The sequence below is a fragment of the Aplysia californica genome, unplaced genomic scaffold (genome assembly GCF_000002075.1).
Source record: "Aplysia californica isolate F4 #8 unplaced genomic scaffold, AplCal3.0 scaffold00219, whole genome shotgun sequence".
Classification (NCBI taxonomy): Eukaryota; Metazoa; Mollusca; class Gastropoda; order Aplysiida; family Aplysiidae; genus Aplysia; species Aplysia californica.
The window spans coordinates 245596-273559 of record NW_004797489.1 but is presented as its reverse complement, the minus strand read 5'-3'; the positions used below and the strand labels follow the sequence as shown (position 1 = coordinate 273559).

Here is a 27964-nt window from a genome sequence, read left to right as displayed (position 1 = left end):
GGGGGTGTTAAATAATGTCTTTTGGGGAGATACTTTGGTGGATCCCTCCTTTACCCAGTTCTCTCTATTCCTGTCTGTATTCATCTGTCTATTTAACAACATTTTATAAGCAAGAATGCTCTTTGATTAAACAGACTATAAAGCAATGCTGTCCTTACTCATGTCCTTTCAAACATTTCTTATTCTTTCTCTATAACATCAGATATCCTAAATATCAAGCATCTCCTACCTTGAGTCGCAAGACGGAAGAAGACAGCATGACCTTCTACAAAGATCAAGACCGCAGCATTCATCACATAGAGCCGCCGCCGACCTACTACAGCGGTCGCAGAACGGAAGACGACAGCTACGACGGACACCGGCGCACGGAGGCGGAGAGCGACAACTATCGTGGCGCCAGGCAACCACGAGAAGACAGATCTGCATACAGCAATCGGCGCGATGATGAAGAGGAGAGGCCAAACTACAACTACCGGCGCCAGGAGGAGGAGAGGCCGACATACAACCACCGCAGGGAGGAAGAAGAGAGGCCGTACTCGGACCGGAGAGCTCACAACCTGCGCAGAAACGGGGGAGACAATCCTCCGCGGTACAATCTGCGACGACAAGAGCACAACGACTCGACTGCTGTTTGATGACGCTCCCTGCATAATTAGGATCTAATTTTGCGAGTCGAAGACAGCGTTGAATGTTTTTGTCGTTATTGATCCTGCAGTGTGCAAACTTTTGGCACCATTACTCTGTGTCATGATGATAATGATAATAATATTAATAAAAAGTGACATTGATATAGCACATTTCCACTTGGTATATGCTCAGTGCACTTTACGACAGTACAGAGGTCATAGTTTCAAAAGCGATCCTCTCAACAAAGTGACACTAATATTACATTGTTTACTATGTCATGTAGTGCTATTGACAAGATTATCGCAGCTGTTGAATTAGTCCACGCTGAACAAATTAAAATAGAATAAAATAGCATTTTCATAGATCCATCCGAGAAAAAATGGGTTTCAACTGATAGTACAATATAGGCTTCCAGTACAATAAATGGAAGTCTCACCCTTATGGACAATCTTACATGCCATTGCTGTTGACCGCTGTACAGCACCCTCCTTTTTTTCTTTTTTTTTTTTACTTTGGGTTGTCGTATCTTGCTCAAGGATATGCACCGGTATCAACTGTTTTGAATGCAAAGTCACCAACATAAGTTGACTGTTCTAAATATGTCTCTTGTACATGACTATCTGTTAAGAATGCTATTGATGGACAAAATAAAACAATAGATCAAAATAGACAAGCACTGAAATGAAAAATTCTGATTCCGACATTTCTCTGTGCCCTCTTCAAGCACTCTTCCCTTGGGTTCTACTACCTTAATCTTTTTTTTTTCCCAACTCTTAATGAAGGAGGGAAGAGATAAAAGTGTGAGATAAATGGTCATGATTATTCGTCTGCATAATGATGGTAGACTTTTTAAGTCTGATGGCTTTAGATCTGAAGGAGTCACATTCTCCTGCTTAATAATTGCAGATTGTGTGAAAATTATTTTTCAACCTTCCTTAGCCATGTCAGAGAGTTACAGTGTGCTCGTGTGATTAACTGTAATACAGAAGTAAGAAAAGCCGATAGATGAATGGAAAGGTTCATCATTTACTGGTTCTTTTGACTTGAGCATAAATGTAAGCTTGCAGTTGTTTTTTGCTGGGGGGGTTTTCAACATGCATTCCATTCCTGTTATAGTTACATATCTTCGTCTGTGTTGTTTGCGTTTATTGCAAGCTGCAGCTTTTTAATGTCAATAGACGCGTTAAAAAGTTGTGTTATAAAAGGTATCCTTGTTCATGGAAGTAGAATTTGTTCATTGTTTGTGAGAAGAGAATGAAGACATTCCATAGTTCCCTGTGGGCTTTTTTTGTTTTATAGTTCAGGAATGCTGTCTACTGCTGGCTGTGGACAACCCAACAAAAATTTTCATGACTTTTATTATCAGCAGCATATTGCATCATATTGTTATGAGCGTCATCATCATCATCATCATCAAGTTTTTTGCTAAACGGCATTTGGACTGGTATCTTTCCATTCCTTTTTGTCATTTATTTATGAAAGCCAGTGCACTCATATTATTATGCTCTTATCCATTCATTGTCAGATTGTCAGAATACCCACTTTTTACCTCTACTGGTCTTCCTCTGTTTCTTTTTCTGTAAGTTTTTCAAGATGTCACGACAAGCTAAACTTTTTTAAGTCTTTATTACAGTTTGTTTTGGTGTTTTATGGCGATCCCTTTATTACAGTAAACTGATTTATATTGAAAATTATTTTAAAAATGTTTCTCATCTCGAAGTGGGGACACTGTTTGATCTTATAAAATCTTGGCAGCTTGAGCTAAAAAAAAATTTCCGCCTTAAGCATGGTGATTGCATTTCACTCATACATTATTATTTTGAATTTTATTCCTGCTGAATGAATTTTAGCCTGATGTATGCTTATTGCCATCCTTGACTTTCTGTTCAATGGTTGCTGTTCCTAGGATCGAAATCATTTAAAAAAAATGTTTTTCTACAGTCTTGAAAACTTCATTTTTGTTTCTTCAAATCTGCCTCTTTTGTGTTTTTCAAAATCTTCAACAAACGTGCAGGACAGAGGGTACGACCTTGTTGACTACATTCCATTTTTCTCCAGCAATATAATGCTGTCTATGTACATATTATTGTATAGTGAATGTTTTGTACAGATTGACTTAGATCATCTCATGGTAATAATAGTGCCATTGTAGAGAACTCACAACTTGAGGACTGCGAGCCTCAATCTAAATTCAGTGGAGTCTGCTTGAACTGAACATGGTTAATCCAGAAATGGTGATAAATGGAAAGAAAATAGAATCCAAGTTGCGCACATTAAAGATCCCTTGGTTGTCTAAATTCGATAAGAGTAGACTTCAGCCGCCACCTGCGCAAAATTCAAAAATTTCCTTCCAACTGAAAATGTTTAATGTGTCCCGCGCGCTCATATGAGCTTATGCAGTTGCGAGCCCCATAAAACACTTACAAAAAAAACTTTGTGCTCCTTCGTCCCTTTCTGTGTGACATTAAGCAAGCTGAGAATATTATTGAAGAGAAAGCACAATGCACACAACCTGCTGCTCAAATTGCAGACACTGGAAAAGGTAGATGACAAGAGGAAAATGTTTCGAAAAGTTAACTTCGCCAAAAGCATGGTATTCCCAACTGTGCCATATCAGTTAACATTGCTATTTGAGCAACCCTCTCTAAACCAACAACATGATCTCTAAACCAAAGGAAATCAGGCGATCCTGCAAGTTTTTGGTTTAAGTGGACTCCACTGTAGTGTAGTATTTTTGTAAATACTTTACACCCCTCTTTGTACAGCTTATATCATTTAGGAGGTGGGCTATTTTTACACACCTGCCTGTCAGGGCCAACCTAGCTTGCACTGGATATGTCTCGGCAGAAAGGAGGAGGTACCGGCATTTTTGTTGTAATTGTTGATTTTGCTCATAATACTATCGTTTGTGAGAGTGAAAGTTTGCAATCATAATACTGCAGGTTGTGTTTGAAAGTTTGCAATCATAATACTACCTGTTCTGAGTGAAAGTCTGCAATCATAACACCACCTGTTGAGCCTGTTGTGAGTGAAAGTTTACAATCATAATACCCCAGGTTGTGAGTGAAAGTTTGCAATCATAATACCCCAGGTTGTGAGTGAAAGTTTGCAATCATAATACCACAGGTTGTGTTTGAAAGTTTGCAATCATAATACTACCTGTTCTGAGTGAAAGTTTACTATTATAATGCCACCTGTTCTGAGTGAAAGTTTGCAATCATAATACCACAGGTTGTGTGTGAAATTTTGCAGTTATTATTCTGCAGGCAGTGAGTGAGATTTTTGCAATCATAATTCCATAGGTTGAGAGCAGCAGTTTGCAGTGATAATAAAATGATACCACAAGTTGTGGATGAGAATTTTAAATCATAATACCACTTACAGGTTGTGATTGAAAGTTTGCTGTCATAAATTGTTGACATATCGTTCGTTACATATCGTTTATGACTGTTGCATTGGATGTGGTAGCCACAGAATGTGCCCCAAAATAGTGTCTTGTTAAAGGAATATTGAGTCAATCACGTGTTTGATAAATGTTCCTGGGGAAACCATGTCCGTGGTGGTTGAGAAAGCCACTGGTAGGTCCTACCTCTTTTCATTTCCTCTGTTGTTCCTCTCTTGTCATGCCTTTTTCCTGCTCTAAGTCAGGGGTGTTGTGCCAACATGTTTCCTTTTACTCAAACAAACAAACAAGCAAACAAGCAGTGGGTGGTTGGCAGATGCTCTGGTGTGGTTTGCTCCTTCTTTCCCGTCAATCATCTTTCAACCTTATCTCTCCTCCTTCTTCTTTGCATTCGTTACTCTCTTGTAACACCTTTAACACCTCTTGTAACACCTCTAATCTTCAGCACTTATATTATGACCTAATTGTGTTGGAAGTGCCATAAAACGTTTACTAAAACTACAGCCCATCAGCTTCTAGTTGTGGGTAGTTGGCGGGTGCTCTGGTGTGATTTGCTCCTTCTTTCCTATTAAACATCTATCGTCCTTATCTCTCGTTCTTTTTTGTATACACTATTCTCTTGTAACATATCTATTCTACGGCCTTTATATATGACCTTATTGTGTTGCAAGTGCCTTAAAACTCGTACGAAAACTAATTTTCTAGTTCCAGTAAGAATCTGGTTGGGATTTTCGGGGCAGGACCACTCAGGTTGTTGAATCTTCTTGTGTACCTCTGCCTCTCCCTCTGCCTCTCCCTCTGCCTCTCCCTCTGCCTCTCCCTCTGCCTCTCCCTCTCCCTCTCCCTCTGCCTCTCCCTCTGCCTCTCCCTCTCCCTCTCCCTCACTCTCACAAATGTGTCATTGTGGCAGTGTGCTTCTCCTTAATCAAATAGAAACAAAGTGGGTGGATGGCGGATGCTCTGGTGTGGTTTGTTTGCACCTTCTCTCCTATCAAACATGACATCTTTTGTCCTTATCTTTCCTTTTTTTTTTTCTTTTTCTAATAGTCTTTAAAAAAATTGTTTTGTTTGTATGTCATTCTCTAGTAACGCTTCTTATCTTTAACATTTGTATGATCATGACTTAATTGTGTTGCAAGTACTGTAAAACTCTTACTAAAACTAAAACAGACACACAAGACGGCATCTGTCAGCTTTATAGCCTTTTATGAGCCTTGAGTTAAGTTCGCTCTAATGCTCAGGCCTGAGGCAGCTGTTTGCTCAAGAATCCTTCATGTACATAATGATAGAAATAATACAGTGCTAAATGATATGTGAGGCATTGTGGTGGAATCAGACGCTTGTGGAAAAAAAAAGCATTTTTCCAACAGTCTGGCACTTTTATCTAAATTTTATTTTTTGGCTAAATACCTTTTTCGTTCATATGAAAACATATTTTCATGTGAATTTTACTGAAAATTTTACTGTTTAAAGGCCACAATATGTAATGTAATTTTCGGTTTTCAAGGGCTCTTAAGGTATTGAAGTTCCCAAACTTTAGTGGCCATTTTCTCATTGATTTAACCACTGAAACCAGGCGACTCCCACCTTCTTCAATCGTAAATATCTCGACTTCTATTCAAGCAAGATGGGTTTTTTTTACATTGAAAGCAAGGCAAATGAATAAGCTTTCAGGTGATATCAATAACTCCACGTGCGCCCAAAAATTCACGAGCGCCTGATTCCACAACGTCGTGCTCATACTATGGTTGTGATGTGATTTGTTGTGAATTGTGTTGAATTTTTATACGTAATTTTTATATAAATGCTTTTCGTTGCCTTATTGCTGTTATGGATACATTCCTTGTATGGAAGAGGTACTAAGCATTTTATCTAACATGGTTTGTACCTTCCAGTTTACAAAATGTTGTAACATTCCTTGTAAAGATAAAACAGTAAATATATTTTTTATTTACACACTAGAAAAAATTGACTGAAGTTGTGTTGCTTACTATTATAATGTTATGTTTGTTTGTTTGTTTGTAATATCATGATTGTGGGTGGTTGGCGGATGCTCTGATGTGATTTGCTTCTTCTTCGTTCCTATCAAACGTCTATCGTCTTTATCTCCCCTCCTTCTTGTTTGTGTTCCCCTCCCTTTTTGTGATTTTACTTTCTTGTAACACCTCTAATCTTCGGTGCTTATGTGACCTTATCGTGTTGCAAGTGCCGTAAAACACATACTACAACTGAAATATTATGATTTTGATTACAGATCTCATCAGGCACAGTGTTGGTACTGCCAACATCCATCACATTTTCCACCCCTCTGGAGTGGGTAGGTCCTACTTCTTTTCTTTCCCTGTTATTTCTTTCTGTCTGTCTGTGTGGGTGGTTGGCGAGTGCTCTGGTGTGGTTTGCTTCTTCTTTCCTATAAAAAGTCTATCGTCTTAATCTCCTCTCCTTTTTTTGTGTTTGTTACTCTCTTGTAATACCTCTAATCTTCAGCACGTATATGACCTTATTATGTTGTGTTGCAAGTGCCGTAAAACACTTACTTAAGCTAACTGCCTGCCTGTCTGTCTGTCTGTCTGTCTGTCTGTCTGTCTGTCTGTCTGTCTGTCTGTCCTTCTTCTTCCCAGCTCGAAACGACCGTTATTGTGTCAACGAGCTTCTGTTTACTCAAACAAGATATCAACAGAATGGGGGTGGGGAAATACTGCCTAACCGTAACACCACCGACGCCTGCTCATATTGATAGAAGGACAATAAAATATCAACAATAATCCTTCACAGCTTACAGGGCGCTTATCCCTATCCGACGCCCTGGGATCATTTTATACCCCCGGGGTTGTATTCTTCACATTTTAGAATACTTCTAGTACGAAGGTCTCTTTGAAACTTTCAGTATTTCTCAAAAAAATCATTTTGACAGACTGCTGTACAAAGCGTACGGATTGGATAAACGAGTAAATTTCCTCTTTGGAAAGTGGTGGCACAGAGTTACCCACGTCATATGGATACGATAGTAAAACACGACGTACGTATAGAGTTAAGTGGTGGCACAGAGATCCCCACGTCGTATGGATACGATAGTAAAACACAACGTACGGACACGGATAGGGTTAACCGGCAGTTTGCACTGTAGGCTTCCCCGGACCACTACCTCATCTGCTACTGCTGCGAAATCCACGGACACCTTCATAATATTATAATATGTATTTTAGTGTCTGCTAGAGTAATAACAATGATAACCATAAAGTGCATAGAGCTTGCTGTGGAGCATGAATATGTGCTATGTATCAATGCAATTATAATAATTATTTTTATTATCATTATTATTATTATTATTATTATTATATTATTTTTATTACTAATAATATTACTGTTATTTATATTATCATTATTATTATTATTATTATTATTATACTATTATTGATATAATATAAATATACTCTGTCACATTTTAAGTATACACATTTTGAAGATCTCAATAAAACAAAATCAATGCCACCAATTACTTTCAAATTTACACACTGATTACGTGATATACCTGTCGCTGGTGAGCTGTTTTCAGATTTCTGAACGCGTGAGTGGTTTTGTATCTGCATGCGTGTTACATGTTTCGTGTTTTTTTTAGAATTGCTCATGATACGGCAATGATTTGTTAAAAAAGCAAGCACACATCAAAGCTTTGTCATTTTTGTAACAATTCGCCAGTGATAAAACTTGTCTTGTCTACGTTTCATGATGTCCCGCCGTACGAGAAAATGTGCGAAATCAGCTCGTTGGAATGATCCGCGGGGGTGCCTCAGTCTCCACTGCTGCGAGACATTTTAATGTAACACGAAGAACTGTGTACACAACAATGGATCGCGAGAAAACAACAAAATCAGGAAAGGATCGACACCGCCAACGTGGGAGAAGAAAAACTACTCCAAGAGAGGATCTTTTTATACGCCTGTCGCATCTACGGAATCGTTTCAAAACGGCAAGACTAACAAGAAGTGAGTTGAAAAACATGCGACAACCCCAGCCCCAGACACTTCCTCAACTTGAGAGAGCATCGCATGAAGAGTGGAATAACATCCCACAACAGGCAGTGCAGTGATTGATTGATTCAAGGCGGCGACGATGTCAGGCCGTCATCAACGCTACTGGTCGTGTTACTTTTGTAGACCACCCCCACACTCTTGCATGTCGTGAATAAACCTGTTATGTTAACATTCCATATTGTTGTTGCTTTTTTCGTATTTAAAATTGATTGAATTAGTATTCCTGAAATTTTAAAGAATATCGACTCATTGTGAAACTAGCTATTTTCATTTTAACACAGTGTATACTTAAAAATGTGACAGAGTATATATATGATCATTGAGGAAGTAAAACCAAAGAAAGAACCAACAAGAAAACCGAAGCTTGGTGGAGGAAAGAGAAAACTCTATAAAGGCAATTTATTGTACTCAGGTGACGTCACTGATGAAAAAACATGTTATTGTATTATTCTAGCCCCTGCAAACAACACAAAGATTGTTTTAAATTAAATATATTATTATTATGCTTACACAGTTCTCATCAGTCACAGTGCGGGTATGGCCAATATTTATCACATTTTTCACCATAAAGGGGGGAAAATACTGCATCCAAAGCCATATTTTATATAAGACTAATATATATATATATATATATTATATATATATATATATATATATATGTCAATATATATATATATAGGCTATATATATATATATATATATATATATATTTTTTTTTTTTTTTATATATATATATATATATATATATATATATCTCAAATATATATATATATATTGTGTGTGGCTTAATGCTTCATTCAGAGTTCCTAATTCAATACGTTGTCTTTAAATAGGATTTATGATATCATATAAAAGGCAAATGTACACCCACAGTCTACCAAACATGTACGTATTAATATTGTACACACATATGGGCCACACAGGAGAAATGAAACGTTTACAAAATGGAGTGAAATCAAAATCCAAAGGTCAATGAATAACAAGGTTAGTACCGGTCAAGTATAAGCTAGGAACAGGGGGGCAATTCAGCAAATATCTGATGGCAATACATAAAGTATAAAGTTATCCTCTTTCTTCTCTGGGAAATGTAGTACGTCATGTTGTTATAGAATAGCAAAGCAATAACTTATGTTTTTAAAAGGAAAAGTGGGGAAAAAGTAATAACAAAGCGAATTGAAATACATTGTACATGTATTATATTAATCTACAATGAAATATAAATTTTAAGAATTATTAACAGCAATATAATCTGAAAGTCGAGAGGGATTTATGTACACACTTTGAACATAGTTAAGTTTTTGCTTGAAAGCTGAACAGTAGACATATTATTTTACAGCCATCGGTCTAAAAAGATATTACATAACTCAATATATTTGAAATATGTAAGAAATGTTTTCTACTTTACAATGCTATGCACACAACAAATTGCACACGCGCACGCGAGCACTCACGCACGCACGCATACACACTCACACGCGCGTGCGCACGCACACACACTCTCTCACACACACGCGCACACACACACACACACACACACACACACACATACATACATACATACATACACTGGAAGCTCTCTATTTAAGCCAACTGAATCGATACCCATACGATTATCTCTACCCCGAAGCACCTCTGAAAAACAAAATGGCTAATTATAGATGCCACGTGACATAAGAATATTACGATTGTCTGCGCGTTCAAGAGAAGCGCCGTCAAAATGCGAAGCAAAGAGTTATGGTACATAACATGAAGGAAGACTTTTGTTTGCTCAGAGGAGGGAGATAGTAGCGTCAGCAGATTCCCATCTTTGTAAATGCCCAAACGATGCGGTTTCGAAATTGGAAATCCGACCCGGATCCTTAGTGAGAACTCGTTTGATCTCACCGATTCTTGAGCTCAGGCTCGTTTTTACCGATGTAAATGAAAACCTGATGATTATTTCAGGAGATGAACATCCTATCAGGTTCCTATGCCTCGACTGCCCTTCCTCCCCGTAAATGAGAGGTTAGATTCCAATCCGGTTCCTGTGCTCAGACTCCCTTCGGTGACTGAAAAAATTTAATCCGGTTCCTGTCCTCGGGTTCCATTTTGTGTCAACATCAAATCCGAGTCCATAGCTGGGACCTGTTGCAATAAATGACCGTTCTATTCGGTTCGCCAACAAAATTCGTCGTTAAAAAAGTGAATAGTTGATCAATTGCATGTCCTACACTTCGGATTTACTTCTTGTTCCTTGACTTGCTTCAAATTCAGCTTTCCTTCCACTAGCTCCACTTTTGTCTCCGGTGGTCCGAGTGACCCGGGTTTGTTTTTTTTCCTTTCCTTTTTTTAGCAGTGACCTACTTCTGTCTGGTAGAAGGAAAAAAAATAAAACAGAAACTAGAGCCATAATTTCACAGTTAAGCATTTCTTTGAAATCACCGTACTGTATCAAAAAGCAAATATTGTATCAGACACTAGACCAAAAAGAAAAAACCCCCACAAAACGAACTATGACAATTTTCTTGAGCTTGACCTTTAAGGCTATTTGGCAATAATTTTCTATTTATCTTTCATTTTTGTTGAAATCAGAAGAAAGTGTTCTTGAAACAAGCAAAATTGTTTTCAGGGCGCCTTACGCAATGAGTTTATGAATGAAAGCTCTTTGCCTTTGACAACACTCACGAACTGTGATGTCAAGGGAATAATATAACAATATAACCTATGTAGTGACTTCGATAGATGAAATAAGATTATAAATTCACTCCTCTCTCTCTCTCTCTCTCTCTCTCTCTCTCTCTCTCTCTCTCTCTCTCTCTCTCTCTCTCTCTCTCTCTCTTTTCACATATCACAGGGAAAAAAATCAAAACGGGCTCACTCAATATGAATCACTTAATAGAATACAGTGTATCATGAAGCCGTTGTCTACACTAGCCTAAAGGACTAACATCTCCTAGCTAAAACACTAGAATTGTCAACACATCAGTCTAGCAGTCCAAGCACTCTAAGAACGCAGAAGGTGTAGTAGGAAGCCAGGATGTAGCAGACGAACTTCTCCACTCCCATCTGCAGATGCAGACAGAAGGCAGTGGCGAACAGAATAAGGATCAGACCTTCTGTCGTATACCGGCCGAACGGTGAACATTTCACGAGATTTCGGCTCGCTCCGCTACTTTTACGACGCCGAGTTCTCCCGGAAACAGCCGAATCCCCGCTGCTAGGTTCCGACGACAGTTTAGTTTTTGATTTAGTACTGTGAACTTTCACCTTCTTCACTTTTCCTCCTTTTTGAGGTGCCGTGTCAGAGTTTTTGCTCTTCGTTTTGTCATCCGGGCCAGCATTTTTCGATTTCAGTAAGGATGAGAATCTGGGCAGAACTGCTGTTCCACTTCCAGATTTACTTCCCGCCTTCCCGTTTCCGTTTCCCGTCGTGACGTGCTCGAGTGCCGTAGACACCGGAGGGCGGGAAAGTGCCTGGGGAATTGCCGGAACAGACGTGACAGACTGGGCTATGGCAGACGTCAGCTGTATTGGCGCCGAGATCACGGGGACTTTTGTGAGTGTGGCAGGAATTGCAGATGGGTCAGGCGATCCGCACACTGAGCGGGGTTTGACCATGTTTGGATTAGATTCCCGTTTAGAGTTAGCGTCCTCCGTAATTGCTGAAGATTTGGCGAGTACAGATTTTGGGTCCGTACTTGAAGAAGGGCCAGTTGGAGAACTTTGGGGAACTGAAGTCTTGGGTGTGCTTGCACTTTGAGAAACGGAGGAAATCCCAGAGGTTTTGCTATTTTTAGCATTGGTTGCGTCAAGTGACGCTGAAGCGACCTGAGTAGAAGGGGATTTCCCTGCCATCTGACTACTGCTGCTTTTCGTTTGAGCTAGCATTCCTGATGATGGTTTTGTATTTTGCCGTACGTCTGTTGCCGAGGATGTTGTTGTTGTTTGGTGAGCAGGAGAAGCTTCAGTACTTGCAGGGTTATTTCCCCCGGCTGGTGTGGGTATTTTTGTCCCAGTCCCACCCTGAGGCTTAGATGTGGGGATAGCGATCTTTGAAGCTGTTGGAGTGGCTCTGTTGGCATCCGCGGGAGAATTTCTGGCGGTGGTAGTGCCAGCTGGTTGTGACGTGGTGGGCGCCACAGAGGTTCTGGCGGTTGTTGTAACGAGTGTTTTCGTGTTTTCTTTAGTAGCATTAACTCTGTGAGCGGCCATTTCAGCAGTTGACGCGGCGCCCCCGTTCTGGGCTGTTCTGGCTGCTTTCGTGACGCCTTTCATATTTGTTGTTGTCGTTGTCGTTGTTGTTGATGATGATGATGGTGATGACGATGGTGATGACAGGGTTGTTGCCGAAGACTTGTTGTTTGCCGCAGGTTTGGCAAGGGTGCTCGGTTTTGTTACGACGACGTGCTGACTCGTACTTTCCGGCTGCGTGCCAGATTTTGCGTGTGGTGCGGGGATTCCCGAAGTGCGGGCATCTTGTGACTTCGCGGAGATGGGCGTTGTTGCGACGGCAACCGGTATTACCGTCGTCTTGGTTACTGTTGCCGACTGTGTGGGTGATATTCCCTGGGCACTATTCGGTGGCGCTGAAGGTTTCTGAACAACTTTTGTTTCAGAGCTTGACAGTGCTGACTTTGTTGTCGTTGTTCTTTTCGTTGTAATTCGTTTACTCATCTCAACTGTTTTTGTTGTTCCTGTTGTGGAACTGGTGTTGTTATTGTTGTTGTTATTTTTAGTCTGCTCAGATGAGGAAACAACGGAGGCAGATACAGTAGTGGGTTTTGTAGCTCCGACCGGCATTGAGGGTGATTTTGAAGTACCATTCACAGAGCTACTTGAAGTTTGGCTGGCAGATGCAGATGCCTGCATAAGGAGATCTGACTTCACCCCTATGGTCACATGAAAAGTTGGCGACGCGGAGGCGTTCCTATTGCTCTGTCCAGGCTTTGGCCCAGCTGTGTCTTTGACTGTAGATTGATAGGTGACCTGTGGAGAGGAAGACCGAGTTGGAGAGGGTGGGCCGCCGTGGTTTGTTCCGGCAGAAGCCACTTGTAAGGCTGAGAGAGCAACTCGTTTGGTGCCACCTTGTTTTGTGTTTTGATTACTTTTTGAGGTATTTGTCTTGTTATCCAAGCCTACAGCTTTATCGGTTATTGCTGACTGAATCGTTTTGTGAGAAGCGGGAGGAGAAGAATGAGACACTTGTGGTGTTTCGTTGATGGCTGGTTTTGCTTCTGCACTTTCTGCAAGCAGAGAGGAAGAAGTTTCTGCGCTAGCAGTGATGTGGGCTTGTTCTGATGACGCACTAACTGGACGATTTTTCATTTGCGGGGCTGCGGATTCTGAACTCAGTGTAATTTTACTGGACATTTCAATTCGTTTCGAGTCCAGGCTTCGGTAGGATACGGGTGACTGCTCTCTTTGTATCGTAGCTTGAACTTGGTTCATGGTTGTTTTCAAAGACTCGATCGGAAGCTGTCTCTCAGGCGACAGAGACTGGCCTCTGGGAGTGAGGTGATGGTGGTAGTGCGGGTGATGGCCGTCTTCACTTGCAAAGAAAGGTGTGGGTGGTCTATCCTCTGAACCTACTTCAGGGGAAGAGGGAAGAGCGAGGAAAGGGGAGGACGTTGGAGAATTGAGAGGGGAGGGAGAGGCCGAAGACCCTGGTGATGAGCACGGGGATGGAGAGAGGGAAAGGGGGAAGAATCTCCGGGGGTTCACGGGAAGTAGACCGGCTTCGTTTTGCTGATTCTTTTGTTCTTTCTCCTCCTCTGTAAAGAAAGGCGTGGACTCGCGGGGGCCACGGACGCTGAGGAAGTCTGCGCCAGGCAGCTGTAAAGTGTGACCTTGACCTACGCTGGTGACCTTTTTATCAAACATTGGGATTGGCGTCGGCTCTCGGTGAAACTCGGAGCTACCGTCTCCTGAGGATGTCGCACCTGGAACGTTGAGAGACGGCGGTTTGACGTTCTCAGACGCAGCGGTCGAAGTGCCTTTGAAGAAAGGTGTGGGTTCCCTCTCATTTCTGTCGCCGGTGACGTCAGCTGATAAAGTAAACTGTGGAATCGTCTGCTTCTGTTGACCAGGCGATATATTCAAGGTCGGACTTCTCATCCCGCTGTCCCTGAAAAATGGCGTGGGTTCTCGGTCTTCTCTGTTGGGTTCTGCCACAGAAAGAGCTGGTGGCACGCCCCCGGACTTATTGACGTCATTAGCATTTGCTGCCTCCTTGTCATCTTCCCACATCTCAACAACGATAGGAGGAGTTGCTTCCCCCTTAGCGCAAGGAGTGATGACGTTTACGCATTTGACAGTCATCTTTCCCCGCTGTATATCACTTCCTCGTCCTTTTCTCTGAGCTCCTTCTTCTTTAGGTGGGATCTCCGCCTCTTGTTCATCTTCCCCTGTTTCGACATTGTTCACGGCTTCAGTCGTAAGAGACTTGTTTTCTTTAACAGACGTAGATGACGGAATATTTTTATTTTCTTCCGTTCCTAACGTAGTTGTTTGGGGGTTAAGATTTTCGTCCAAAATAGCATGGCTTTGTCTTTTCAGGCCTTTAGCAGCTTGGGGATTACCCGTCATTGATTCCGTCCCAGAGTTGTTTGTTCTCCCTTGTTTGTTTTCAACATCCGAGCTATTTTCTGCTCGTGGACGATTCAAATCGAGTGAATTCTTGTTGCAAACAGCAAGGTCAGCAGCTGGTGGCGTGGGGCCATCCAGGTCTTCTGCTTCTAAACTGTGGTCTAAATAGAAAAGGGGCCTTTTAGACGGTGGGCCTTGTTCTTCTTCTTCTTCTTCTCCTTCTTCGTTCTCATCATCATCATCTGAGCTTTCCTCTTCACTGGTGTAGTCCAGACCTTCGCTATCCATACTACCCGTGGAATCTGCAAAAGAGTTGAAGCACGATGTAGTGAGCCTTTCCTTTAAAGGAAGAATCTTGGACTAATGTCATCGAATTCAATTCCAAAATTACGTTTACTTTTTAGACTCGTTTGGCTGCTGTAAACAATAAATATTATGTCGTGTATTGTTATTCTCACCGAGTGAACGAATTTGAGAAGAGTAAGTTTAGATCATTAACATGGTCATATTAATTTTAATTATAAACTTAATAAGTTGCTTTAATTTTGTATACATTACAAAGTAAACATTACATCCCTTCAAACTGTTTATATATATAACTAATTTTGTATCAGGATAACTATTCATCTGTACATTCATGCTAGCATTAATATTCCCATGCAGTCCTTAACATCTTTTCGTTATTTGGTTAACAATAAACATGAGGATTTGAAGCTATGGATACAACAATGACATGCTTAGGCAAATAACCATGCAGAACATAAATATAATATAATTGCATGCATGCTTCGAATAACTACAGAATGCTTCAAATTGAATGTTGTTGTTGTTGCTGTTGTTGTTGTTGTTGTTGTTGTTGCTGCTGTTGTTGTTGTTGTTGTTGTTGCTGTTTTGTCGTTGTTGTTTTGTCGTGTTTTTTTGTAGTTATATTGTTCCAGCCTTTAGGTTTGGGCCCTTCGACCCGATTCAATCTTTTTTTTTCCCCTGTATTCCTAAATTGACAGGGATCTTTTTTCAAACACATGTATTTCTTAGTTGTAACAAAGCCAGAGAAGTGAGCGGAGCCGTTACGAACACACCCATTTTGCGTTGAAGTTGAACCAACAGTGTGACTGTCTAAGTAGTATAATCATTGTTAGAAGCTGCAGAGCCAAATCAAGTGAAGCAGTCCGTGACTGTGAAGTTAATTTGACATAAATGATACTCTCCATTGTTCATGCAATCGCTAGATTGACAAAGCCTTGTGCTATCGTGTCCGATTTGGTAGGCTACATTAAAAAGTCTTTGAATAATATTCTAACATTTATTATTTTTATTTTTATTGTTATAATTATTATTGTTGTTATTATTATTATTATTATTATTATTATTATTATTATTATTATTATTATTATTATTATTATTATTTAATAATAGTAATAATAATAAACAATAATAATTATAATAATAGTTGTAAAGCGCGTAGAGTGTGCCGTAGAGCATGGATATGTGTGCTTTTTATATAAATGCAATTATTATCATTATTATCATTAGCCAGTTTTGAAATAATATTATATTTGTATACATGGCAGTGATTCTTTTCTTTTGGATCTATTCATAAAAATATTATTATAGAGGAGTGCGTGCTTTGTAAAGGTGTTCAGTTCTTACACCAAGACTAGACAACCTGTGCACCAAAAGTTGTGGATTATGAATATTCATTGTAAACCTACAATAAATGTTTGAACCTTATGTTAGCCAAGCTGGTCCGGTGAAGTGTTCGGTGCTTTTACAATGTGTGACAGATTACTCGATAAACAAACATAATACAAATGTATTCATGGTGGCAATCACTGGTTTGAGGGACCATGGTCACAATGTTCCAGTCAGGGTACAATATTTCCTAATCGTTGCTATGCTGTCTAGAACCTTTTGTTTGTTCATAACCTACTCTGTTGAATACGAACTTTAATTCACAGAATGAGCTTTCAGAAACAACAAGTACACCAAACCAACAAACAAACAAACATACAAACAAACAAGCAGACAACAGACTGTAGCTTAAAGCGTGGTGCTGAATCGTGGATGAAAGCGGTGAGCTTTAGAGCAAGGTTGGTTTTTGTTTTTGTCTTTGTTTTTGTTTTTGTCTCAGAAATTTTGGAAACACATTAGAATAGTAATATATATCAAAGTAAGCAAGTTCAAACTTTACGTCAACAAGCCCATAGACGTGAATTACAATATCTTAGACCGAGCAATGTCATGGTCGCAGCTGTAGGTTTTTTTTTTTGTTTGTTTGTTTGTTGTTGTTTTTATAATAAAAAGTGCACTTAACACCAGACTTATGGCTTATGGGCATGCAAATTAGAGCAAAACATCAATCTCTCTATAGTCGAATTCATAATAATTGTGATTGTGCAACATGTTCTTCCTATCACTTCATCTTGGTTTCAAATAGAGTAAAATGGTGCACTCCTTGATGATGCCGAATGACGCTAGAGTGCGCAGTCTAGTATATCATAATATTACAAGTGTATGGTCGAGCCTGCTTGCGAAGCAAAAACCACAACAATGCAACGTTAATACTGAAGACAAAACCTTTGCAAAATGAAAGATTAGAATCACAAAACGACTTTGTAAAACCATGTCACACGGTGGAACGTACACAAGGCGTATTGAGTGAGGTGCTGTTTGTAATTCTCCCCTAAATTTCTCTAGGTGCGAAAAGTTGTCAAGCGAAGGCTTCAGTCCCATCTGTGGAGAGGCATACTTTGGTCTTTTATAGACAGTTTTTGTTTTGCGTGGTCTTTTCGTTTGTTCTTTTTCGCTCTCGTACTCTCTTCCAGCTCTCCAGCAAACGACACATCTCTCTTCCTCTCTCAACGATACAGCTTGTGGTGGTAGGATCGAGTTCAGAATCATGTCTTTATCTATAAATTGTGGTTTTAAATGTACAGTGTTTTGTTTTTTGTTGTTGTTTGGTGTGGGGTTTTTCTTATGATATGATTTCATAAAATTAGCATGAAGCAGGTCCCTGTCACTGTCAGTCTCGGTATCACACAGCACAAGCTTACTCCTTCTTAGAAAACCCTGAAAAGAACAGAAATAAAAGTCATGTATAGTTTGTTCATAATTGAAAGCAAAAGACATAAAATAAATCATTTATAACATTGAGTCATTCTACAAGTTAATATAGAAACGTAATTTATAGAATATAATATAAATTATGAGATAACTGTCGTCTGTGTTGTATCGGTTAGGCGCTTACTGAAGCAAGCAGGAGACGTAGGTTTGATTCCCAAGTGGGCAGATAATTCTTATTGAGTATCTGCAGAGGTGTTGTGTTCCTCTCAAACCGGGTTGGTCGTAACAGGCAGGACCGAAGCCCGCCTCCTAAATGATCTAAATCTGTCGATGGGGAGAGTATTGTGGAGTTCTTCATCCCCATCCCCTCCCCTCCCCCTCCCCTCCCCCTCCCCTCCCATCCCCTTCTACACGCGTAGACACAAGCACACGCGCACGCGCACCGGCTCACGCACCCGCACCCACCCACCCATCCACCCACCCACCAACCCCCCCCCCCTCACACACACACACACACACACACACACACACACACACACACACACATTTGTATGCAAATATGTATCTTCCCAGTGATCCGTTGAAATCAAATGACACAGCTACGGCCATCCAAAAGATTACAGTTGTTAATCTCTCATTCGTCGATTAGGCTAGGTTCGAATCCCAAACATTTAACCCTTTCTTCCTGGTTCTCTTCTGGACCTAACAACGTAGTGTGGCAAAGCAGGTCAGCTGTCTCTGATTAATGGAATCATACACTTGTTTACGTCTCCTAGTTAGTTTTAGTAAGGTATTACGACGCTCGCAACTGCATAAGGTCATATGAGCGCCAAGGGGTGGATGTCAACAGAGAAGTCCTTACTGGGAATCAAGCTTACTCTGCTCACCTCTCTAGCCTCAACAGAACAAAAGTCTACTTCGACTATCAAGGCACCCCGGAAATAGCAGTTCACAAGAGAGTGACAAACATACAAAAGAAGTAGAGGAAAAATAACGATAGTAGTGATGAGGAAAGAAAAAGCAGTAGTTCCTCCTGCTATGTTGTTCCGGCACAGTATGAGCATGACATTGATAAATCACCCCATTTACATTTATACTGTTTTTAAGAACACGTTAACATCTCCCCTTTGGGAATGGCCTGAAGACAACTTCAGTCAGTAACACTGCCCTTAGGGGGGGGGGGGGTACGTCTCCATTTTCACAATTTAGAATCTCAGTGAGGAGAGGACTGCTTCAGCAAACCAAAAAAAAAAAGATGGAAATACTTGATAAAATCAATTTTCTCTCCGTGGAATCGAACTCGTGTTTCCTGCGTGCAACCAAAGATCGCACATAACAAGATTGTTCACTGAGCCAAAAAAGTGTCCTCGAAAGTCCGCACATTGCTTCAGATGGCGCTGCAGTCTTTGTTTTGAAGATATCTATCGTTTCTCCAGAAGAAGAATAGGAATAGTATAGTTTGTGGGTTTCTCTTTTATTGTCTTTTTTCACACAAGTAAGGTAACTCTGTTCGATAAGTTTGCGCTTTTTCGAAGAGGGCGCCACCAAATTTTGAAGACGCTTTTGTAATTGACTCGAAGAGAGGAGTCTTGTTATACACGATCTTTGGTGCAACACCAAAAAAGCCAAACCACTAGTTTGACAATGAACTGGACTTTTTTTTCCAATGTTGAATAAATTAATCCTATCCCATCCCATCCCATCCCATCCCATCCCATCCCATCCTATCCTATCACATCACAGTCCGTTTCATCACATCTAACAGCTTCTGTGGTATGGTGTTTAAGTGCTTCGTCGTCAAACGTAGAAGACACGAGTTTCATTCCCGTGTAGGGAGATTGTTTTTATCGAGTATCTCGGTCTTTCGGGCTGTATTTCTCTTGGCCCAGATTATTCCTAACAGACAGGGATGGTTGTAGGTGGTTGGCAGGTGCTCTGGTGTGATTTGCTCCTTCTTTCCTATCAAACATCTATCGTCCTTATCTCTGCTCCTTCTTTTTTGTGTTTGTTACTCTCTTGTAACACCTAGCTCTAATCTTGCGGCAATTATAATACCGCATTGTGTTGCAAGTGCCGTGAAACACTTACCAAAAATGTATTTTTAAAAGACAGGGAGGAAATCCGACTCATCAATATTCTAAATTGTGTCAACGAGGTTGTAAAAACACTTGTATTCTTCTTCAACCTACCTTCCCCCCCCATTTCCCTACCAATAAAGCCACTTCCAAACAAAGTCTACATCCTTACAAAAGCCACTTACGTCTGGCAATGGTGCGGATAGAGTTGTAGACAAACGGCCGGACTCTGGCCGTATCATCCGGGGAACTCGGTGAAACAGTGCTTCTGTCATGGGGATTTCCCGTTGGAGATAGTGACGTCTCTTTGCGGTGACCGGGTTTTCCCAGAGTGTCTGTCTTCCCTATATCATCAGACCAGCCAGCCGCACGGCGGTATACCGGGATTTCCCGACTCCCGTAAGAATCATACCCGTGCACTGACATGCGTTTTTTGGACCTATCCCTATCTGGGATAAGTTCTTTTTGAGCTTGAGAGACCATCTCGTGGAATGAGGAACGCTTTGAGGCCACATTCACTGCGAGCTTCGTGAGTTCTGGGTGCCTTTTTGAGGCCGATATTTTCGTTGTCGTCGTTTCGGTTATCGTCATTGATATGGAAGACGACCCTTGCGAGGATAATAGTGAGGAGGATGACGACTGGGCGGCTAGTGCAGTGAGCGAGGAGAAGTTGGAAGAAGATGATTTGACCATTCCCCTGTCTTGAGCTAGCTGGGTAGCAGCAGCGCCGCTCGTAAACTGTTGGCGCAGATCCGTTATCGGAGCTGCCATTTTCAAAAACTCTTCGTCTTTCACTCTCTTCTTCTCCGCAGACGCCTTTTTCTTTGGCCTGTCCAGAGATTTTGTGTATGCCTCTCGCAGGTCTGTGATGGATGATGACCGTTTCATCCGGAATATTTCTGTGTCCAGCTCAATGCTGTTGCGGCGGACTCTGGACCTCGACTGGCGTTCTGACGGGCTACCGGAGGAAGAGCTTGGGTCAAAAGTTTTCTTGATATCCCTGATGGAGTAGTCGTGCTTCTCCAGAATATCATCCCAATATTTATGTTCCTCCGCGTTTATTGTCTCCCCTCCTACTTGAGACTCTAAGGTTTTTCGGAGATCAGCGAAAGAGTAGTCTCTCTTGTAAACTTTCACCTCATTCTCGTCTTCAAAAGATACACTTTCTCTTTTCTTCACATCTCCTTGTTCTTTGTTGGTGTCCTGTTCTTCCTCCTCTTTTCGCAGTTGTCGTTTAGCCTCCGCTTCTTTCTTCTGTCTCTCTTCTCTCCTCTTGATTTCCTCTTCGTGTTGACGACGAAGCTGCTCCTTTCGGATCTGCTCCTTCTTGTACTGCCGTCTCAACTCCTCCTTCTCCTGCAGCTCTAGTAACTCTCTCTTTTTCCTAGCCTCTTCCTCTTCTTTCCTTTTAAGTTCTTCTTTCTGCTGCTGTTGTTTCATCTTCAGATCTGCTCTAGTCTTTTCGTCATCCGGCAGCGTCGTTCTCGACTTGGAGACCGCTAAAACTTCCTTTTTCTCCGGGAGAGCTTTAGCCGGGAGCACCTCGATATCTTTTCTTTTGGTACAATCGTTTGGAATGTTTTCTTGTCGAGATGGGGACAACTTTTTTAGGTCAGTCCTTTTTGCAGTTTCGGACAAGTCTGTGGAGACACTAGTCGGCCCCTTATCTACAGACCTGAAGTTGTGAGGAATCGTCTCTTCCGAGCTGGAAAACTTAGCAAGTTTCTCATTGAGTTTGGAGGAAGGCTTCAACAGTTGTCGACCTGGAGATTTTCTTTGAGGCTCCTCCTCCTGGTGAGGGTTCAAGTGTCTTCCTTCTTTGTTTACAGCGCTTTGCGGGGGATCTTTTGCAGCAAGCTTTGTGGCCGATGTTTGGGAATTTATAGAAACATCTCGGCCATTTTCTTGGTTTTCTAAAATACGTGATTTTTGCTTTATCGTTGATGTCTCCTCTACTCTCTTTTTCTCCTCCTGCCTTTTTCGTTCCTCCTCTTTCTTTTTCAATTCTAATTTTCTTTTCTCTTCTTCTTCCTTTCTAATTCTAGCCTGTTCTTCTTCTTCCTCTTTTTTCTTTCTTGCTATCTGTTTTTTCTGGAGTTCTTCCTTTCTACTCCGCTCCTCTGCTTCTTTCTGTCTTTCTTGCTCCAACTTCTGTTTCGCCTCCGCTCGTTTTCTTTCTTCTTCTTCTTTGATAGCCTTTTCCTTCTGTCTCTCTAATTCAATTCTTTTTGCTTCCTCTTTCTTCTTTTCTTCTTCTTTTTTCTTTTCCAGCTGCTTTCTTTTCTCCTCCTCTAACCTTTGTTTTTCTGCTAGTTCTCGTTTCCTCTTCTCTTCCTCTTCCTCTTTCTTTCTCTTCTCTTCTCTTATTCTTATTTCGTCTTTTTTCTTTTCCTCTTCCCTTTTCCTTGCCTCTTCTTTTCTTCTCTCTTCTTCTTTCTTTTGTTCTTGCTCTTTTCTCTTCTTTTCTGATTCTTCGCGTATTCTTTCTTCCTCTTTCCTCTTCTCATCAGCAAGTCTCTTCTTTTCAGCCTCTTCTCTCAGCCTTCGTTCTTCTTCTTCTTTTTCCCTCTTTCTCTTTTTCTCCTCTTCTTTCCGTCTCCCCTCTTCTTCTTCTTTCTTCCTCTTTTCTTCCTCTTCTTTCCGTCGCCTCTCTTCCTCTTCTTTCTTTTTCTTTTCCTCCTCCTCTTCCTCCTCTCTTTTCCTTCTCTCCTCCTCTTGTCTCAACAATCTCTCCTCCCTCTGTTTCTTCCTCAGCTTCATGGCCTCTTCCCTCTTCTTCCTCTCCTCTTCCTCCCTCACCTCAACCTTTTTCCTAGCCTCCTCCATTTCCTCCTCTTTCTTCCTTTGTTCCTCCCCCTCCTTTTTCTTTCGCTCTTCTTCTTCCTTCCTCTGTTGTTTTTTGGCTTCTGCCCGTGCCGCAAGGTCGCTCCTCCGCAGACTTCTGCGTGCTGCAGCTCGACCTTGACCCGGAGTTGCGTCCCCATTGGCCAGAGATTCTGGCGCCGGTCTCGACTCGTCTGCTGCTGTAGAGAGAAGGGGAAATTAATCTTGATGAATAAATGCTACAACTAACTACGGTACCACCAGGGGCCGTAATCCAGCTGGAGAGTGTGCACTCAATGCGACCTTGCGAAAAAGTCGGAAGTCGAAAGTCGTGCCGTCAAGTCATTCGACATCGAAACTCGCTATTGGCTACAACTACGACTGCCATGCATGTTTGCTCAAGGGGTAGGGATATATAAAAATCAAAATTTGAAAATTCCGTACCACAGAAAAAACAAAATGACGTCAAGGAAGTCAAGATCAAAAAGGGGGAAGGAAAAGGGAGGGGGGGGGTCTTAGGCAATCTCTTTTCTCTATGTCTACCTCCCAGGTAAAGCTGTATCATGCATACTGCTGTAACATTGTTTGCCAAAACCCAAAAGGTCACAATGGATATATACGACGACTATAGGGCACTACCTTCGACCACTGACATCGCATGCACACCTTCCTCATAGGCTTGGTGCCCCGTTGCCGAAACTGGGATAAATCTTTCTTTTTTTTTTAAATCTTTTTTTAATTGTATGTTTATCTTATATTTTCATATATACGTAATTATAGGCAGCATTAGCATAGTAAATAGTAAATGGTACACTTCATGACAGTGACGCTAGCTGGCCAGGTTCGATCCCCCCAGAAGAAAGTTCCTGAATATAGGCTGTTTCTGTTGTTGTTAAAGAAGTCTAATATACTTTTACCAACATGTTTTTACTCTATCGGAGATAAACTGATATACTGGACATCCAGTGTCGTTGACAACATCAGTGTTTTGAAAGGAGATTAAGACTCATACTTCACCCGACTTTTTAAAGTTTAAAAAAGTTTTTCGTTTTGAGATAGTTAGCCACTGACGTTTGATAGCGTAGTGCACAAAGAAATCAGAAAATCTAAGAATCATGTGTTAAAACCCTCTAAATATGAAACAAGAAAGATTTAAGTTACACCAGTTTACATGTTCAGAAAAAAACCTTATTGGGTTCTGAATGCAGTCCCTGAAAGCTGTATGTAAGATAAAGAAGAGCTTTAGCAGTGCAACGCGCAGCAAAAGTTTGGCACGATATGAACGGAAAAAAACGTTGCTGATTCAATAGATAAATATGTAGGACAGAATTTTCGAGATATCAGATATCTTCAGAGAAAAATGTGAAGAGGAAATAAGGAATCTCTCTTGTCTCTCTCTCTCTCTCTCTCTCTCTCTCTCTCTCTCTCTCTCTCTCTCTCTCCCTCGCTCTCTCTCTCTCTTTCATTTACACAAACACAGCTCTTTTTTTCTATCACTATCTTTTTGTCCCTGTTTTCTTTCTTTTCATCAAATGTTTTGTTCTTTTTCATTTTGAACGTTTACTCTTTTCTCGTCCTAATCCTTCCTTTTTTTCAGTGTTCCTCTCATAGTTTCCGAAGAAACGAACGCAAAATCTAACAACAAAGTTGTGATTCGAACTCGCAACTTCTCAATAACATTCCCAGTGCGTTACTGCTAGATTGATTACTATATTTCCCTCTGTGTAGTGATTGATACACGATGCTGTTTAGATCCAGATTAAAAGACCCAGAACACAGCAAATACTTTTAAAAGAAAACAGAAAAATGCTATTACAACAGAAGATAGTTATATAATATTGGATAATGCTACGAGACACACATCCTGCACTAAAAGCAACTGAGGTCAGAAAAAAGCCAATCGAGCAAGCGCAGCGGACCCCACATCAAAGATGGTAATATAATGGATTATCATTATGCACCTACCATTCTGGGCATCTTACTAGAATACTATCTGCCACCGGCAGTTAAGGTCTATTTGAGGTATCCCTTCTTTGGAAATAATCTAAAATCTTTTTGTTTTGTTGTCTTTGTTACTGTTGTTGTTTTGTTGTTGTTGTTGTTGTTGTTGTTGTTGTTGTTGTTGTTGTTGTTGTTGTTGTAGTTGCTGTTGTTGTTGTTTTTATATTTTTGCACATGGCGTCATGGCTACGTCCATGTTGCTCCCAACGAGAGTAGACAACCAGGATGTGAGTAGCAGTTTAGGTATGGAGACCTCAACTAGACCTTTCGGAAAGAAAAACTGGACAGAGTATAAGAGTGTTTAAGATGAAACTTCAAATAGCCAACAGGAAAAGTGTTATTGTTAATATCAGTTTTGAGTTCGTTCTAAAGTATGACAGAACAATGCACACAAATGAGCACTGGTCAATTCTGACATCCGCCAGAAGAAACTCGAAAGTGAACTTAGCTCGTCAAGTTCCCAGAGAACACAATATAGTCATAGTCTATGACCGATTAGCAGCAGACCAACAGCAATGTTTAGGCACATTTCAAACCATCATACACAAAGTCAGAAACAGGAATTTGTATCTTTTTGATAGTATTAATAGTCTGAATATTGTTGCCTGTCTTTTGAAGGTTTAGAAAAGGAAAAAAGAATTTTTTTTAAAAAATGCAAGGAGCAAGGATAACGAAGTTGTTGTGCTTCTTTTCCCCTGCTCACAAAAAAAAACGCGACCTCAAGAGTTGGAGAAATACCAAAATGTGCATCCTCACGGAGTATACAAGTACGAGTACATAATGTACGTACAGTAAATACGTTACGTCAATGGATAGTTACTTTCACTTCCCACAACAGTTATAACTTTTTCCAACTTGCTGCCATTGTAATTTTTTACTACTAGATCTACACCCCTCACATGACCATCCTAGATCTAAACGTCCTATCAGCAGAACAAAGGCAATGTTGTTCTGGCATATTTTAAACTGTTACACTAATTTGAAGCACGAATTCGAGTAGTTCATCATTCGCACTGAAACCGGAGTTGACATTATATCTGTATGAATAGTGACGTTAAGCTTATCTTTCTTAATTAAGTGCACCAAATCATAAATATCTTCACGTGTTTTTGAATACGTCCTCGATGTATGATGAACGAGTACCAAACGTTGCTTTTTAGTTACCAGACAGTGGGAAAATGAATTAGAAAGCAGCTGTTTACAGAAAAATAAAATAAAATCAACCCATATAATGGATTGATATCAATGTAGGCCAACAGGCTCTCCGATTTTCAAAGTCATTAGCAAACGTGACTACCATTCAGACAATCTTGTAAAAGTCTTTGTTTTAAGTACATTTTGTGCAATTGTTAATCATTTATTTAGACTAGTAGTTGTTGACTTTTCTGGAACTAGCGCCCACTTTTGCCACGTTTTAGAAGCTACCACCCACCACTATTATGGTTTTCAGTGTGGGATATTAGACAGTACCTGCCACTACCCAGCGCCCATCAAAGTCACCACTCTTAGATCACAGCGCTCAGGTTGGCCAGCACTGCTTGAGACAATCATCTCTTTTCTAACGACAACTTTTTAAACTTGTCTATTTTCAATTATTCAGGTTTTGTGCGTGTGTTCCTAGAGAACTTTAGACGATCTAAAAAAGGTTTTTTTCATTCCCCTAAGAAGATATTAATATATATATATACTTGTCTATTTTCAACCCCTGTTTTTGCAACTATGACCCCAGACAACTTTATAGGGTTGTTTTGTTTTTTTGGTCTGTAGATGTATGCACAACAGTGAGCAAAAATAAAAACTTGGAGGAAGGGCGTCGATTGCTGGTTTTTGGACAAGGATCAGGACCCAAAGAAACTGCAATGTTTTCAGCAGCAGAGCTAGGGGAGGAGGAGGAGGAGGAGGAGTGTACTAGATCTATTCTAAGTCTACATGATCGCAACAACACTGCACACGAGGACAGCAGCAGCTGCAGCTACGCCACACGGCTTCTCAAGTCGCTGCCTCACGCCACGCCAAACGCTCAACTTTATCTTACTTCTGCGACGGGTATGGTTCAAATCTTGCGCACCGTTAGCGAAGGCCCAGTCTCCGACGAAAGTAGGCCACGTCTGGCGTCCTTTGAGGGTCAGGGCGTAGTAGAAGTCAGTCATGGGCGAGGGCGGGAGGGTCTCCAGTTCTTTCCCTTGTTTCTCCTCTTCCTCCACTTTCTCCACGATGGTGGCAAACATCGGAGGGAACGACACGGTCCTCTTGTTGGGAGCGCTTTTCGAGTCTTTTTTTCGTTTGTTGCTCTTTTTGGCTGGAAAAAAGAAGGAAAAAAAAACAATACAAAATCGGACAGACAGTACACATCATCATCACGATCATTATCTGCAGCAGCAGCCGCCGCATCATCATCATCATCATCATCATCATCATCATCATCATCATCATCATCATCACAATTTCCCGGTTTCCTGTTATTTCCGCTCTCTTGAAGCATAACAAATTACTACCACATTGGCACTTTTGACAAGTAACTTACAAACGTCCGACATTAGCAGCGAATGGATTGATTGAGTCAAGGTAACCCTGAGAAACCCCCGGGCGGTGACACGGACTGAAGTGTCTTTAGGCAATTCCCAAAGGGGGGACATTTCTCGTTCTAATGCACAGTAGAATTGTAAATGGGCTGATCCAACAATGCCATTCTCACAACTACTGTGCCTAAACTACAACATGGAACTGCTGCTTTTTCTTTCCTAATCCTTACTATCGTCATTTTCCTCTACTTCTTTTGTATGTTAGTCACACTCTTGTGACCCGATATTTCCGGTGCGCCTTGATAGTCAAAGCAGACTTTGTGCTGTTGAAGCTAGAGAGGTGAGCAGAGTAAGTATGATTCCCTGTGAGGACTTCTCTGTTGACATCCATCCTTTGGCGCTCATATGACCTTATGCAGTTGCGAGCATCGTAAAACCTCTACTAAAACTAAACAAACCCTAGGAAACTACAAAATCTCAGCTTAAGGAGCTGCACAGTTGGCCTACCATAGACTACAGCTCCAACCAACTTCCCCTCCCCACGCCAAATCATAGATCTGGACTCAGAATAACAAGAAAAAAAGAAGAGAAAAGAAAGATATGACAGGTATTGGTATAAAGGGAAAAGTAAAGGGTTAAAATACATCCCCCGACATAAAAAAACCCAACTAAAAATGTGAAATTCACTTTGCTCCATTTGTTCCATTTTAGGCCTAAGATAAATTAAAAGTGGTGGTCGTCACGAGAGTCCAGGCCCCGGAAGTGGATATTAAGTCAAGTATGTTACGAACGACGCCCAGCTCAAGTTTATTTCATACCACGTAAAATAGTATCCTCACTGCCACTCCCCCT

General features: G+C 40.9%; 2 protein-coding genes across 2 annotated transcripts in view; one reads left to right on the top strand and one right to left on the bottom strand.

Annotated features, from left to right (window-relative positions):
* LOC101849378 (neuroligin-4, Y-linked) overlaps positions 1-1283 on the top strand; it is a 21404-nt gene extending 20121 nt beyond the window's left edge. Inside the window, exon 13 of the mRNA XM_005099592.3 lies at positions 203-1283. Coding sequence (XP_005099649.1) covers positions 203-635 — 433 coding nt within the window. The 3' untranslated portion in view covers positions 636-1283. The remainder of the gene's footprint in view (positions 1-202) is intronic.
* A 9598-nt stretch (positions 1284-10881) lies between these two features.
* Positions 10882-27964, bottom strand: part of LOC101853092 (mucin-17) — a gene marked incomplete in the record, with an annotated part of 48441 nt that continues 31358 nt past the window's right edge. The window contains 2 exon segments of the mRNA XM_013083229.2: positions 10882-14930; positions 26626-26889. Coding sequence (XP_012938683.1) covers positions 11026-14930; positions 26626-26889 — 4169 coding nt within the window.